The sequence below is a fragment of the Rhyacophila brunnea genome, unplaced genomic scaffold, assembly GCF_057557595.1.
Source record: "Rhyacophila brunnea isolate RB1 unplaced genomic scaffold, BYU_Rbru_1.0 scaffold_23, whole genome shotgun sequence".
NCBI lineage: Eukaryota > Metazoa > Arthropoda > Insecta > Trichoptera > Rhyacophilidae > Rhyacophila > Rhyacophila brunnea.
The window spans coordinates 24,417,230-24,434,026 of record NW_028232893.1 but is presented as its reverse complement, the minus strand read 5'-3'; the positions used below and the strand labels follow the sequence as shown (position 1 = coordinate 24,434,026).

The 16,797-nt window shown below is 30.6% G+C and overlaps 2 protein-coding genes across 3 annotated transcripts in view; one reads left to right on the top strand and one right to left on the bottom strand.

The window, feature by feature from the left end:
* LOC147069759 (uncharacterized) overlaps nucleotides 1–16,797 on the bottom strand; it is a 281,909-nt gene that overhangs the window by 207,033 nt on the left and 58,079 nt on the right. The window lies entirely within an intron of this gene.
* The window catches only part of LOC147069760 (uncharacterized), a 190,794-nt gene that overhangs the window by 134,933 nt on the left and 39,064 nt on the right, over nucleotides 1–16,797 (top strand). The window contains exons 3-4 of one of the 2 annotated variants that reach the window (XM_085950271.1): nucleotides 1,789–1,999; nucleotides 10,068–10,568. In XM_085950271.1, the coding sequence (XP_085806397.1) occupies nucleotides 1,789–1,999; nucleotides 10,068–10,568 (712 nt within the window). Of the gene's footprint in view, nucleotides 1–1,788; nucleotides 2,000–10,004; nucleotides 10,569–16,797 lie in introns of both variants that reach the window. The other variant, XM_085950270.1, reaches the window with a different exon arrangement.

The following is a 16,797-nucleotide window of genomic DNA, read 5'->3' as shown; positions in this document are numbered from 1 at the left end:
TTTGTATTTGATTTTATTGAATCATGCGTATTTGATTTTATTCAACTAAGACTACAATTTACAGCTGGTGTGAGTTAGTTTTTAAATAGTAAATAATTACAATATAAAAATAACTTTCTGTTGAATCATATAAACTTGACTTGACTAGCTTTAACGATCAAAAAAAATTGTACTTGATGAAATAATACTGAAATTTCATTTTGATTTCCATAGTAACGCATGTATATATTAATAATTCCCTAGCAACCAATAAAAGTGGATTGGATTACGGATTTCTTCCGAAATAACTTTTCATATAAAACAGAATTAACTGAAAATGAATTCAATTCTACTTAAAGATATATTCTAAAAGTTTCAAATGTCTGGCTAGTCGGTAAGTTAGTTAAAAATCGATTGCAAGATTTGTACTGGATAAACAACCACCAGACAAATAATAATACGACCTAATAAAAACTTTGTAAAAAATATGCAATTTAATCATACATCATTTTGGACACTTTATAGATCGAATAATATTTCTTGTCTTTTATAGTTTGACTTAGGCTTTATATAGTTTATTAAAAATATTGAACAATTACCTTAATAATTAAACAATTTTATTAAAACACGAGAATTAAAAAATATATAATTATTTCAAAACCATTAAAAATTCATACCTACCTCCGCAACTTAATACATAATATAACTGGCTGCCCAGAACAACTCCCTGCAAGAGCAAATTTAATGTGGACTGGTGTACGTTAAGCGGAAATACCTCTGGCAATGCGGATTTTATTCATTAACTGAATAGATTCAGTCAAGGCTAACCCTTGAGTTTCAAGCTTTTCAATACTCTCAGGTATGCGGGGAAAATCAGTGCTAATCACAGATATGTTTTTTTTATACTAGAATCATTAAATGCTTCCTTGGAATGACAAGCTGCCACAGCTTCTACACTATCGAAGTCACTTACTACACCGTTGATGGCTTCGAAATGTTCATTGTAAAACAGTACAGCTTCAAACCACGTTCCCCATCGAGTTACCACTAGTTCGGGAGGTAAAGCTACATTTCGTCAGTAATTTTCTCTATTTAATCTCAAAAAACACAACCTTTCAGGAGAGGCAAATAGCAACTTTATTCTCTCAGTTTTTAATTCAGAAATAAATTACTTCTATGAAATATCCACTTAGAATTATTACACATATTTTCATGAAAAAAATGTAATGTTTCGTCAATTTATCGCACTATACATTCGACCGATCAGTCATATTGTCTGAGATACGAGAATGTTTCAGTATAATCATCTGTCGGAGTTCAGTATTCTGTATAGTATGTTTATGTATGAGTTTATAATATTTATAAAAGTTTTTTATTGTGATATGAGTTTTTTGTCAATGCTTTTATCTATCATGTTATAAAGTATGTTTTGAGATACGTGTTAGCGGAATATGTGCGTATTCAAATTCTGAATTCATTGCATCAAATTACTCAAAACTGACAAAAATTGAGATACGTGTTTCTAGAAAATTAGCGACGATTTGGTAGTTTTTCTTTATAGGCCTTATTGCGAGCAGGTGCATTAAGAAACACTTTATTTGTTGAAATCATTTTATTTACATTTCCATTGTATTTTCCATCATATTCCAATTGTATCATACGTAAATATAGCGAAATGCATCATCACTAGATTTTAGGTAAAATATGCAATAACCTGTGAGAATGGGCTAAAAAATATGCAATTGCATATTTAAATGCATATAATCGGGTCTCTAATAATTACTTATCATTATTTTTTTTTCGTTTCAGTGACATTCTTCGTACTGACGTGCTTGGCATCAAGCGTCTCGCCGGCAGACAAATGGGTGTGGAACGACAACCGAAGGACGATAGACTCTGACTCCAACTCCTCGAATAACAACAAAGACTCCGGGACGGCCAGCCAGATCAAGCTGAAGTTGGAAGACCAGCCAGGATCCAGTTTCAATAACTATAACCAGGCACAAGGAGACACACCGAGGTAATGAAACGGGGAATTAGTAATCATTTGTTGAAAGAATAAATAATATAATTATTAACTAAGTATTTTATTCATTCGTCACCACAGTTTTAGATTATTTATATACACAACTAATCAGTGTTTAATAAGCCTAGTTTTAGTTTAATTTCAAATAAGTATATCTTTATAACATAATATGGCGGATTATAATTCTGTATAGCAAAAGACCAGTAGATTCAGTGGTCACTGTACAAAAATTGTACATATTGGTGACAGAAATTTTAAATTCAATTAATGATTCCTAATGAAAAGTCGAACTGAAAGGAAGCAATTAAGTTAATAGACACTCTTTATAATTAAATAAATATTTATTCTGATACATTAATTTTAAAAGAGGCTAAATACTTAGGTCTATATTCAAAAGGTAAACTATGGTAAGTCCATAATATGACAAGTAAATTACCCTGTGATTTTTCGCAAAATTTTGTATTTTTTAATAAGATTTAAGGTAGTTAGACAACTTTTTTTCGAATATATCATAATATTCTATGTTTTAGTTTTAAAATATTTTTTAGTTTTATTTTATTGCCCAAAACGGATTTCTATCTTTTTTGTTAGTATTATACTAATAGTAATATAATATTATGGAATACAAATAATAAATTTCAAATGTTACCTAATAACGTATTTTCTTAAAATTTGGACTCTACCTTTGTAGTTTACCTCTCGCATATCGTCATTACATTACCAAACTAAATTATATTCTACAAGAGTTATAAAAAAAATATCTCGAATTTGAATGAACTCATAGAAAACACGTAACATGCGAATATTGTTTTAAAACACATTCAGAATATATTGTGAGTATTAAATAATATGAACTATAACATACATAATTTGAAAACGCTTCTGAGAAATATTATACAACTACTATAAAAATCTTTTTGGAGAAAATACGACACCCACGTGAAATTTTGAATCCCAAGGGGCGCATATTCTAATCCTGCTGGGTATCGTATTTATTTAAAAAGATTTTTTCCAGTAGTTATATATTTCTCATAAGAGTTTTAAAATTATGTATGTTCAATAAAAGAGTGTAACCTTCTTCAGTCTTGTGAATTATTATTTGTTGAATCAAAAGAATAGTTCAATTAACTATATCGTCATGTAAACCTCATAATATTAACCAAAACAACTGTTTTTGTTACACAATAAAAAGCGTCTAATTTTCCTTTTAAATATAAGTTTTAATTTTCTTTTTTAATTGAAAACACAAGAAAATACTCTAAACACAAAATGATAATGATTCTTAATATTTAAGAGATATTTTTCGTTGTATGTAGGTACATGACTTAGAAGGTTTTCTTTTATTGATTTGTAATATGAATGTGTACTAAAACGGTATTTAGGTGTTTAACAAATTCGACCGACGATATATTTTTTGTATGAAAAGAATTAACAGCAATGAACTGCATTACTCATTAACAGATTATGCGACATTTTACTCTGAAATAATTATAAGCTAATATTAACAAAAAATATTGAAACAGGTACATACCTAAAAATATAGACCTTTATTCAATTTATTGATTTTAATTTAAGCAGTAATAAACCAAATGTTTACGCATTAATTTACATATTTAGGACTCACAAAAACGTTGCTTAGTCTATAAAACCATAAGCAATATTGACTCTATAAATAGTATATACTCGTTAAAATAAAGTAGGCACTTAGGTTGCATATTATTACAGCGCATCTATTCTATACAAAAGACTGCTATCGACGGCTATCTTGGGTAGTTTTTCATATTTTGTATTGATGTATTATAATTTTTACAATAAGTTAGTTTAATAAGTGCTATGTTTTAACAGCATCTCTCTTGGCTGTGCTAACTTTTAGAGCGAGATAGACAGTTTTGACTGTTTAGACGGCTAACTTATTGTAATAATAATTGTAATAAGTACCTCAATACAAAAATATGATAAACTACCTTCGAAAACCGCCGCTTGTCTATAGAATGGATGCGCAGGTACGTTTATAAAATTAAATATAACTTATCTATGTATTCTCTCCTCTGTGTAGTATATTATTTATTATGTCTCCCTAATTCATCATTTGAAAATAATGTTATCCAAAGTCCCCTTTACATAATCAATGTACAATATTAATGAACATTATCGTGGTTCTGGTAATAGATGTAGTAAATGATAATTAATTTTTAATATTTATTATATAGCGATTGTTCCTGAACGGTGTATGTACGTAGATTACATAATATTATACGATGTGTAGGTATATTTAAAAAAAAAACATTTTGGATCTCATATATCCTTTTAACACGGTTTAAGTTTAAATGATACATTTTTTACTTTCTTACTTCCTTTTTTTGATCATGTCCACTCCTAATAAGACCATTTTAGCCTCCACAGGATGGAGGTTTGTATTAACAGATTTTTTTACGAGAAACGGATGTTGGCCACTTGATCAACATATAAGTTCATACTCTGACTAATCAAACACAAATTAAAAAACAATATATTATAATTGTCAGGCCCAGGTACAAACCTTGGACCTATGACATTATACGCCAACGCGTAAGCTGCTTGGCCACAATTATTTTTAACTCATTTCATGTCCACGGGGTGAAGTAGTGGATTGATTACTCACTTCTTACTCTGTGGTCACAGGTACGAATCACGTTATGGACCTAATTTATACATTGTTTCGTCAGCGTGTTTTTATAATCAGAGCATGAGCCCAGAGGGTTGAGCAAATAACTAACCACTAATTATCTTTGAAAATCTGTTAACGGCCCACATGCTCAGCGTACGTCAAAATGGAGCTTTTATGCTATTTTCAAAGCATGATCCTAGACATTCCTTAAACGTTGTAGATAATCTATTTACATAATTTTGAAGCCTTATTATCTTTTATATTTATTTTAAACATTTGATGACTGCATAAAGTATTTTTATTGCATAAAATAATTATCTTTTAAACCTCTCGCTCACTAATGTTTTAGAATATAGGCATATTTCAGTACGTCCATGTTAAGTGGTGTTAAGATTTTTTAAATTTATCAATTTTTAAAAGCATTTATAAAATCAGTAGTAAAATTTATGTCGACATTATTATAATGAAATATTTACAATAAAAAAATATATTGATAAACTCTGTGATCCCAAATTTGACAAGAATTAGGCATTTTAATATTCAAAAACTGGGCATGATTTACACATTTAAAGATAATTTTAAAGATACTTATTATAAGCTATGTCTTTGATCATTCAAATGTGATAGACATTCTACGAATAGTGTTTGCTTTATAATAATTATTGACTTAAGAATAAGGTAATATTTTATTTTTTAGCATAAAAGCTACATTTTGACGTACGCTGAGCATATCCCCCTTAAGATACATTTTCAAAACCAATTTTGAATGGACACTAAACCAATTATCAACGAAATAGTCCTCATTTATAGCGATGAAATATTTACATTGAATCATAATTAAGCTTATCCTGGTATATTTGATTTACTTAGAAAAAAAATATCATAACTTAGAAAGTTTTAGCTGTTTATTTGGTAGGTACCTATATTATGTAAATTTGTAAATATTTTACTTGACAAAGTCACAGTAGCTAAACTATATGAAAAAATGTTTTTAATTGCCGTGGTCAAGCCCCCCTCATGAATTATAGGAATTATAATATGATGTTTTTATTTTAATTTAGCTTGTTAACATGCATTTCGTTTTTAACATTTAAAATACAGCAACCCCTGTCAAAATATTTTATATCGATAGTATAATATATTTTGCCTATTGTATTAAACTAAAAAATATAATATCATATCATCAAACAGGAATAAAAATGGCTATTGATCGGCCATACAAAAGTCATTGACAAATAAATAGATACAAATATTTATTCGTCCGAACAAAACAATCTGTCAATGTCGTATTCATTTGTTTTTTTAAACCAAATAATGGTAAACGAAATGAAAAAAAAAGAATATCATATGAATTCTATTTTTAAAATACCTACTTCCCATACTACTAATTCATTTTAAATTTACATTTAAGTACCTATACCTACTGTATCTTCATTTTTAATACTTTATCAACCCGAATTATAAATGAGGAGCAAACATTCAAAAAGTGATTTGTCACACAGATGTTGAGCTGAGATAATCACGAAAAACATATTGTATAATAACCTAGCCTATGTACTCAAAATGGTTTTTTTATTATAAAACTATTTAAGGAAAGAATATTAATCCTGGTATTTTGTATAATCTAAAACTCGCGGAAGTGGTTAATTTTTTGATTTGAAATTCGGACAAAACACGATTTGCATGAAACTTGTGGACAAAACACTATTTGAATGAAAATTAAGGCTTTTCATTTATATCATATATTATTTTAATAAAATTTATTATGGAGCATATTGTATAATATTATGTACATATAGTTAAATAGTAAAAGGTTCTGGCTCCACACAGTCACATATGACCTTCTGCTCTTCTATATTGGCCGATGGTTCATCAAAAAGTATTTTTTTGTACCATTCTAGTCCTCCATCTCCGAGATTCTTCCAGTCGCCAAACATTACTTTTACATCATTTTTCTTCTCTTGTGATATGAAATGTGATAAAGGCAACGTGTCTGGTTGCACTCGTTGCAAATGTGAATAAGATATACCTTTCTTAACCAAGTAACTGTATTCTTCTGGGCTATCGCTAATATAATGAAAATTTGTATTTCCTTTGACCAGTACACGTTTTTGGCCACGTGGTGTTATTTCTACTTTTAGTGATAATCGTTTTAAATTACTAATGGTTGGGAAGTCTTTATACAGTTTATTCAGGGACTTAGTGTCCACTATGTTCCAGTCTTCATCCAGCACATTTTCTGGGCCAATTCGTTTATACATTTCTTGGTATTCCTCCGGTGTCAAAAGAGTTTGCTTTTTTCTTAGCATTTGTGCAATGCAACCATCACAAAACGGTCGAAGTAATTTTTTCCCTTGGAAATCCATATTTCTTAAATGGATTTCTTGACTACCTTTCCCAGCTTTTTATTCTATCCAGGTATAATAATAGAATATCTTTATTTGCTTCATATCGTTTCCCACATGTAGAAATCTTTTTTCTAGAGCCAATATTGGCTTGGCCAACTTCGATATGGTCCTCACTATCTTCTTGCATCGTAAATTGTTATAATAAATTAAATTTTATTAACGTCTTGTTGAAAACAAAATATCTTTAAACAATACTGTCACTGAAGTAACAGCTGACAGTTACCGTGCAAAATGTGATTAGTCACATATGCAATATGGAGGCTCCTACACTATGATTGGTTAATAGAACAAAACATCGTATGATTGAAATCGATTGCTGGATAAATCATGGTTTGCTTGAATGTGTCGTTTTTAGGATTGATTTTTTATAGGATAAAACGTTCTTTCAACACTGATTCTGGTTTCTTTTCATAGTTTTCAATATGGACTATCAGAATTGACAAAAAACGGCATTTTTCAAAATGTGTGACAAATCACTTTTTGAATGTTTGCTCCTCAAATCTTCTCAAAACATTATTATACTCGTATGTAAAAGGAGAAGATGGAATATTTTCAAGGTACTATAGAGCTGCTAATATTAAATTAAAAAAAAAAACAACAACATAATAAGACAAGCATAATAATATACAAAACGTCATACAAATACAAAATGTTCCTCTTCATAACACATATCTCTTGATAATGGCCTCTGCAACGAGTTCACGCGGATGAAGCCCAAAAATCTATTACGATAAAAAACCAACGTGAAAGTCTCAAAATTTAGACCCTGTTCTGTCTAACTCACCTTCGTGCAAGTGAAATATATCAATATCCATTGGCTTATAATTAGCCTGTCTACGGGAACGTTTTCTTCTTCTTCTACTTCTTTCGACCATGTCCGATCCTAATAGGATCATATTGGCCTTCACAGAGTAGAGGTTTTGTATTAACAAATTTTGTTTTTTTACGAGAAATGGGTGTCAGCCACTTGCTCAACCTATTAGGTCCATACTCTGACTCACACACAAATTGGAAGGAATTGAAAGAACGTTTTGCCGGTCATAAAAGGAGGTGTTCTGAAAGCGGGTGGCGGTCGGAACGCTTCAGGAGGAGATAGCGAGCGGTTGTTCCACTGCACCGGTTGTGTCATGCATAATTAGCCACAGTGTTTGTGTTCTACGCCCAGGTCAAATGGTTAATCCTTTCTATGCCGCAATTAGTTAATTGATAGTAATTAACATAAGAATTGGTGTAATTAGGGCGTTCAAAGACGCTTTGGGCACTTAACCGGTTAAATAGTAAATGCAATAAACGGTATTGTCATATTTTTTCAAAACAGTCAAATCGTCCTACTTTTCCAGTCAATGCGATATGGACATCTTTTGTCCACGACATTTGTTGGTCACATATAATTTGCAATATGTAGAGGCAGTAAGTAGCTGGTAACCCATGACGTTTTATCTAAAACTACACGTGACTGTCAAAAGGCACAAATATACAATAAATTGCCGATGTGTGCGAACAATCGCTTTGTGTAGTTTTGGTTTGCCGTTATCCCGCTAGTAGTAGTGGTGCCTCCCGAGGCGTTCCGAACATCGCCCGCTTCTCAAAAACCTTCTCTAGCAACTGGTAAAACATTCACGTAGTTGACAGGCTAATTAAAAATCAATGGTTTTATTTGATGGCACGGAGCTTTTTCTGATCGCTTAGAATTTGACCTAATGACCCATATAATATAACAAGAAGAAAACGAAGCTCAAACTTTCTTAAGTTAAGGCAAGCACTTCGGTTTTTCGTTTATTATAGTTGTAAACAAAATGGTGTACACATTTCAAAAGATGAGAGAAACAATATAATAATCGTACGCGCCATGTTTCGCTACATTGTTGTGTTTTTGTTAAACTATATAAATGTTGCGGTGAATGTTTGAAAACGGTGTTTTCGCAAATAACATGACACTTAATTTGAGCAAAGTGTTCATTCCACAACGCACTAAAGAAAGTTGGTCTGCTATCAAACTGAAAAGCTCAGATTTAAGATGTGGTATTACAGTTTTGCATGCATGATAATATTATAGTTTTACTGCCAGAAGTTTCTAACTTCGCATGAGGTCAATTCATTGATAGCAATAGCGAAGGGTGTAGGTAGGCTATGGTGACTACAGATGGCATTGGTAAGTTATTACAATTCAACTAAGCCTTGCCGAGACTAAACCATGACAGTAGCGGTAGGCTGTGAAGATCCGACAAATATAATGCACGCTTTGTCAGTCATACTTATTTTGTTTTCATTGGACTAAAAATACAAATTGCATATGTTTTTTTTAATTCTATTAACCCCTGTGTAATCAAACCGTAATAGATAAAAAAAATATTCTTCTATACGGTCATCTCTGTCCGATACAACACCTCACTGTTAACTTATGTACGGTGAAATTCACGCATACAATTTACGTGTACTTAACCAGATCAAATACGCTAAAAAACAGATTACTTATAGCATTTTTTATTGTTCTTTTAATCCATTGGTTTTTTATAGTTCATATAAATCAGATATTTTAATATTTGCAGTAGGTACCTACGAATTTCTTTAATTGTGTTAACTGACAATTAATTCATGGTGGAAATGCATTGTATTGTTGATTTCATTTAATAAAACACAATTTTTTAGTACTTATTCCACTTTTAATAAATAGATCTGGACCGGTTTCGTCCGCCTCAGAGGGACATTGTCAACTTTCAACTAATTAAAAGTGGAAAGTAGGTACTAAAAAAATGTGTTTTATTAAATTAAATCAATAGTACCTATATTTATTAAATATTATTTAACTGGTATTAACCAATTGACATATTATCATTGTTAGATTAATTATGTAGGTAGGTAATACCTAATTAACTAAGTAGTTAGAATGACTATTAACCGCATGACTGTAAAGCAACTAACACACCCTACCCCACCCTTACAGCTCCGATGACCCTAACGCTGACAGATTCGACAACGAGCAGGGTGCAAATTCAGACTATTTCAGGCCAGGACCCCCGGACTATAACCGCCCTTACAACCCAGCCGCCAACATCTACCCAGGAGGAAATATCAACGGACCAGGAGGCGGAAGATACCCCGTCGACAACGAGAGATACCCTCAAAACAATCAGTTCCCGAATCGTTTCCCGACTGACAACACAGCCTACCCAAATCCAGGGGGTTTCCCACCGAGAGGCGACAGATTCCCAGTCAACAATAACAGATTCCCCGGAAATGAGAACAATTTCGCCGGAAATAACAGATATCCCGTTGATGGGAATCGTTTCCCCAATGAAGTTGATAGGATCCCCAACGGTGGATTTTCTCCGAACGGTGGAAGGTTCCCGTTGGGTCCTGGAAGGTTTCCTGAAGAAGGCGGAGCGCCGTTTAGACCAGGCGGTAATAGATTCCCGCAAGGAGAGAGGTTCCCTGGAGCTGGTGGGCCAGGACAAGGATTCTACCCCGGAAATCCTGACAAATTTTCTTCCAACAATGCTCCATTCAGGTTAGAAGTTTTTAATTTTGAAAAATCTTGTAATATTGAATGTTTACTTACATTATTAAGAGTTTAAGTAATAATAAATTACCATAATATTATCATCCGATATTTTGTAAGTCTTGAGTCCTATATAGCGAGCGACAGGTATATGTTAAATATAAAACTAAAGAATGCGCTAATGATTAAGTCTAGTTAGTAAATATAAGAAATTTGTAATGATCGAATTACATGACATGCAATTAAATACAAATTACAGAAGTATTATCGTTATTATCGATCCAACATAATTATTAAAGAAAGGAATAAGTCAATATTTTTAAATAAATATAAAAGATTGTGACCTTATTTTTATTACAATAGAACAGACGGGGATTATTCGATTATCATATTATCATATTATCGATCCAACATAATTATTAAAGAAAGGAATAAGTCCATATGTTTAAATAAATATAAAAGATTGTGACCTTATTTTTATTACAATAGAACAGACAGGGATTATTTCAGATTTTTAAATGTTTAATTCAATATAAATTAAAAACCCCTTCCCAAAAATAACTAAAACTTATTATTGTTAAAATATTTTAGCAGGTCGATTTGATATAAATTTGATAAAGAGCATTCAAGATTACAAATAACTTTTGATTTACCACTACTTATTTTTTTTAAATTCACATACCTATTGTTAAACTATATTCAAATTTTCAAATATGCATTATTTAACTTGTTATTATTAGGTACAATATATTCATTAATTAAAATCATTTCAAAGATGTTTTTCCGTATATTGTATTTTTGATTGAATATATGATCCAGCTCATATAACAATAAACCTTAATCCTGAGTTGAGTTCTTATTCCTCAGCCAAGCATATAGGTATAATATGTTTGGTCAAGCTGAAGAATGACAATTAAAGAGTGCAGTAGACCACTTCCAATTGAAGACATTGGCATAAAAACAACAAAATGTCACAAAACTCATATTTTTCAGGAGAGGGTTAAAATATAATGTCTTGGTTGTACAAAGCATTATCAATTAATTTGTCAATGAGGAATCATGTAGGGGCCTACACGCACTATATGAGTGTTAAATTAATTTCGGTTACATAGGTATTTTAGAAAAAAAAATATTGTGACATTTGCTGTTGTTTTTACACGTATTTTGGACTTTTGCAATTTGGTAAAATTGTGTGACCTCTGATGGAAAATATGTGTGTGGAGATTTTTATCATCGTTTTCATGGTTTTGTTAATTTTTATAATTCGATGCGTTTCAGATGTCTGTATTTATATATTATTAACATATCCATGATAATCCAAAAAACAATGGTAAAGGAACTTAATAAAAAAAAACTGAGATTGTACGAATCAAAGATAATTTTACAGTTCAGACGCTAACAATTATTATTATGGAATGTATATCAACGCCGCCTGGTGATAAAAGTGTAGAAATATAGGTTTTTGTTGTTTTAATTTTTTAAAAATCCCGGATTATTGTGGTTTTTAGAAATGCTGCATATTTTTGAAAGCTGATTTGAGGGACTTTTTTATATATATCTTTGCGCAGTTGTATGTTATCATACATAGGGAACAGGGAAATGTAATAAAATAAAAATTAAAAAAAGTGGACATTTGTTGTTTTTATGTCAAGGTCTTCAATTTTGATGTTGGATAGTGGGCAACCTACTTGAAGGTATGAACGATATGCCTAAAGTGTGTCACTATGTATAAAAGCAGAAGACAATTTAACATTAATGTACATTATTTATTGATTTTTTTTTGCTGAGTGCCACCTAATTTGACCGTGTATACATCTCAAATTATTACCCGTTGTTCTGTAAGATTTTTCTGAAATATAGGCCCGTGTAATATTATAATTCGATTAAGAATGACGTATAACTTTACGTGATATCAATCACTTTAATATGATGTTTTAGGTGAGAGCTACTTTTGCACGGATCACTTAAAGCGACCATATTGGATACGTTTACACTGAAAACACGTTTTATCATTTTTAATAGTGCTCCGGAGCAAATCACCACGCGTGATAATGCTGCGTTAATGGCAATTTTTCATTCTGAAGTACCCACCTCTGTAATATTAGATTATTTTTTGCGCGAATAACTGTATATCATTATTGTATTTTCGGCATTATAATGACGGTGGTGAAAATTTAGATTGGCACATAAAAATAATGATGTTGCTTTTAAAAAATGAACATTAAGTTACACTATTTCTTGTCGTAGAAATGAACATTGATGTTGTATATCTATGTAATTATACATATGCAATAATAATAACACTTTCTCGAAATTTAAAAAAATACAAATACAATATTTGTAATTAAGAACTACGTGTATAAATTTTATGAAAACATATTAGCTGTATTCTTTTTATTTATGACGAATAATCAGAATTATTTATATTAACTAAAATATTCTGTTTTTGAAATTCAAAATTATGATAAATAATTACAAGATAAAAAGTACTTTTTATATACCACGCTTTTAAATTGTCTGTTGAATCATATAAACTTGACAATTCAATGTATTAATAAATAAATACTGAATAAATATAGAATACTGAAATGTCATTTTGTCATTTCATATTGATTTCCATAGTAACGCACGTATACATTAATAATTTAGTTGCTAGAACCCCCTTAGCAACCAATAATAGTGAGTAGTAAATATTAGTTTTAACGTATTTTTTCCAAAACATACAAAACAAAATTAACTGAAAATGAATTCAATTCTGCTTAAAGATGGCCAAAAGTATTAAAAGAATACATTGATATATTCTAAATGTTTCAAATGTCTAGCTAGTCGGGAAGTTAGTTAAAAATCTTGGACAAACAAGAAAAAATGAATAAATTTAGAATACTGAAATGCCATTGTGACATTTCATATTGATTTCCATAGTAACGCACGTGTATATTAATAATTTAGTTACTAGAACCCCCTTAGCAACCAATAATAATGTTTTACTTTTAACGATTTTCTTCCAAAATAACTTTCCATACAAAACAGAATTAACTGAAAATGAATTCAATTCTGCTTAAAGATGGCTAAAATTATTAAAAGAATGCATTGATATATTCTAAAAGTTTCGAATGTCTAGCTAGTCGGGAAGTTAGTTAAAAATCGATTACAAGATTTGTACTGGACAAACAACCACCGGACAAACAAGAATACGAGCTAATAAAAAATTTTAAACATAATAATATTCGCGTAAGGTTCAAAGATGCGAAGATTTTGATGTTGTATAAAATTACCTAATTATAAACACTACGGATAATTGACATTTTAGTAAAACAATAAATAACATGGCAACATTTTATGATTAATAGTGCTACTATTTTTAAATTTCACATTTTCCTACTTTTTTTTAAATATTTTTTTAATTGATTAACAATACAACATTGATAAATTATTAAATAACATTAAATAATATAATGAATTCTTTTTGGTTGGTTTAATTGAATAAATGTAAACATCGCGGACACAGTATACCTAATACTATTTAAATTGAAAGTATTTCCCAATACTATAAAAGGAGCGATGGACTATCAGGACTCTATGTAGGCAGCATAACATGAAATTGAGCTCCAAAAACCTTACGAAATACTAAACAACAAAACAACACAAGAAGACTACACAAAATATTTAATTCTGGCCATAAAGAAAATCAAATATATAAATGGAAGAACATAATTAACTACACACCAATGCGAATCCCGGGATCCCGAACTATTTTTGATACTTATGAATTCCGGGATTGATAAACATAATCCCGAAACTTTCGGGATAAAATGACAAATATTGGAAAAAAAACAATGCTTAGCAGTATTAACATAGTAATTCCACCATGATCTCATACGTTTTACGGCAGTTTCATATTTGGCTGACTAATTAGATGTATGAAGCGGAAAGGCCATAAGTACAATATGATTTGCTTTACTATTTTAAATCTCGCTAACCCATTCATTAAGTCTTTACTATCAGAAACAGTAATCTCATATTAAATTCACATTATTATTTATATTATTACATTATTATTTATTCCATTAAACTTATGTATTTCCAAGATTGAACGTATACAATATTAACAATAAATGTCTTAAATAGTATAAATTATACTAGATTTATTTTTGACCGATTTTATCAATGTTATTTGTTAATATAAAAAATTTATATTAACAATGGAAAAAATGCCAATCCTGGGATTGTCAAATTGCAATCCCGAAATCCCGGGATCAGAATTTTGGCTCGGGATTGGATTTCCTAAAATATGCAACTAACCCTAGCAACCACCTTGTATGAAAAAGCAAGGGCATGGTTATTTATATATAAAAAAAGTATTGCAACACTACAACAAATAATGTCAAACTAGTATAAATCGTTGATATTTCGTGTTTGCGTAGATACTCGGTATTCGATAAATTTTCGCTTTGTTGAAACAATTATACGATATAACTAATAAATTTAATTAAGTTTGCAATACGTTCTCATATTTTTTGACATATTATGTGAAATGTTTATAACACATAAGATACTCATCTACATTAGAATAATAGGCTCATAGAGTTAGAATAAATAAAAACAACTGACTCGTCAGTTAGGTACCTACTAGGTATTAGTTATTAAGCACAGATTTTTTTATTGAGACAAACAATTAATTAATTATTAATAATTATTTTATATGTAGTATTTAGTTTGCAGTGGGTTACAATGGTTATATCATGATTTACGCTTTATAAAAAACGTGTTAATACACTTTCTCCGTGTCTAAGATAATTAGTTTTGCATTCAATGGTGACGTTATTGATTTTTATTGTTGGAGTAATTATTTTTTTGTTGTTATGCGACGCTATTGTTTATATTAAAAACTTCGTGAGAAATCACTGCAGAATACACGTATAATATCGGTTCCCAATGTATCGAGAGTGTAGTCGTTTGGTACCTACCTTATCATAATATTGTTTCTCTTTGTGTCTTCTCCGTCGTGTTGGATATTCAGTGGCTACAGGTCATCTCTCTTAAATTAAGTTATTCTGCTTCTTCTTTCACCCTCATCAGTTGTCTATGGTCATTGATAGACCATAGACAACTACGCAAAAACGGAAAAGGAAACAGTTGCATCTCTACCGTCCTAAAACAGTTGCATTTTGGCCTTTCAACAATGTAGTCAATTTACGCGCGCAAATCTGCGTAGCATTCTACCTAAGTTCAAATTATATTGTAAACCTTCCAATTAGCATTAAACCAATGTTATAGTCCTTTATTAGTGCCGTATTTATCCAAAATTTATTTCTACAATATAAAACCATGAAATTACCAACACTGTGTATTATTCAACTGCGTCCCGAATATACCATGTCATGCATTACATACCAAGCAATCTTCTACGATACGAAAATTAACATCGGGGATAACATCAAATGAGCAACAATATGATAGTCATCCTTAGTTCCGTGTTCCACATTTCTTTCTAACGGATATTTTGTTATAATGTCCATAATTTATATAGAATCAAAATAGCTTTTCAATTCAGTCTTAACTTTGCCATAAATAAGGACGCATCGACTGCATTCAATCACTGTATCAAATAAGACTGCTAACAAGTTATTGTCTAAAACATAATCTTCTACAGTGGTTTCCAAACTTTATGTCACTACACCTCCCTTTCAAAAAAAATGTAATCTTGGCGCCTCCCTCCTTTTATTTCATTAAATAATACGGACACCTTTTTAAATAGTCAACAATGTACTAATACAAAAATGAAAAAGAAGTTATCACATCAATTGCAACGCACAACCATATATTTAAAATACTTTTTTTTTTTTTTTTTTTTTTGTGATTTTACCGAGGCTTTGACTGCGACTCGCTGTCATATCGCCTCTTCTCTTCTAGAAGGGGATCCTTCGATCAGGTCCTCACTCCTATTCTGTTAAATGGCTTTATAATTATTTTGTCTAGCTCTTCCATCTTTCTTTCTTTCTTCTTTAGACGCCAGTGTTTTATGCACCAGAATCGCTCTCCTCCGTATCCATCCCTTCTGTATTTTCGATACATCGTGTAATCATTGAATTTCAGATAGTCTAATTCAGACCTCAGCCAAGTCTCTGAGATTAATGCTATTGAAATTTTTTGTCTTATTAAGTAGAGTTCTATATCATCCTTTTTTTTGCTTCATACTTCTGGCATTCCATTGTAAAATCCTAATTTGTTTTTTACT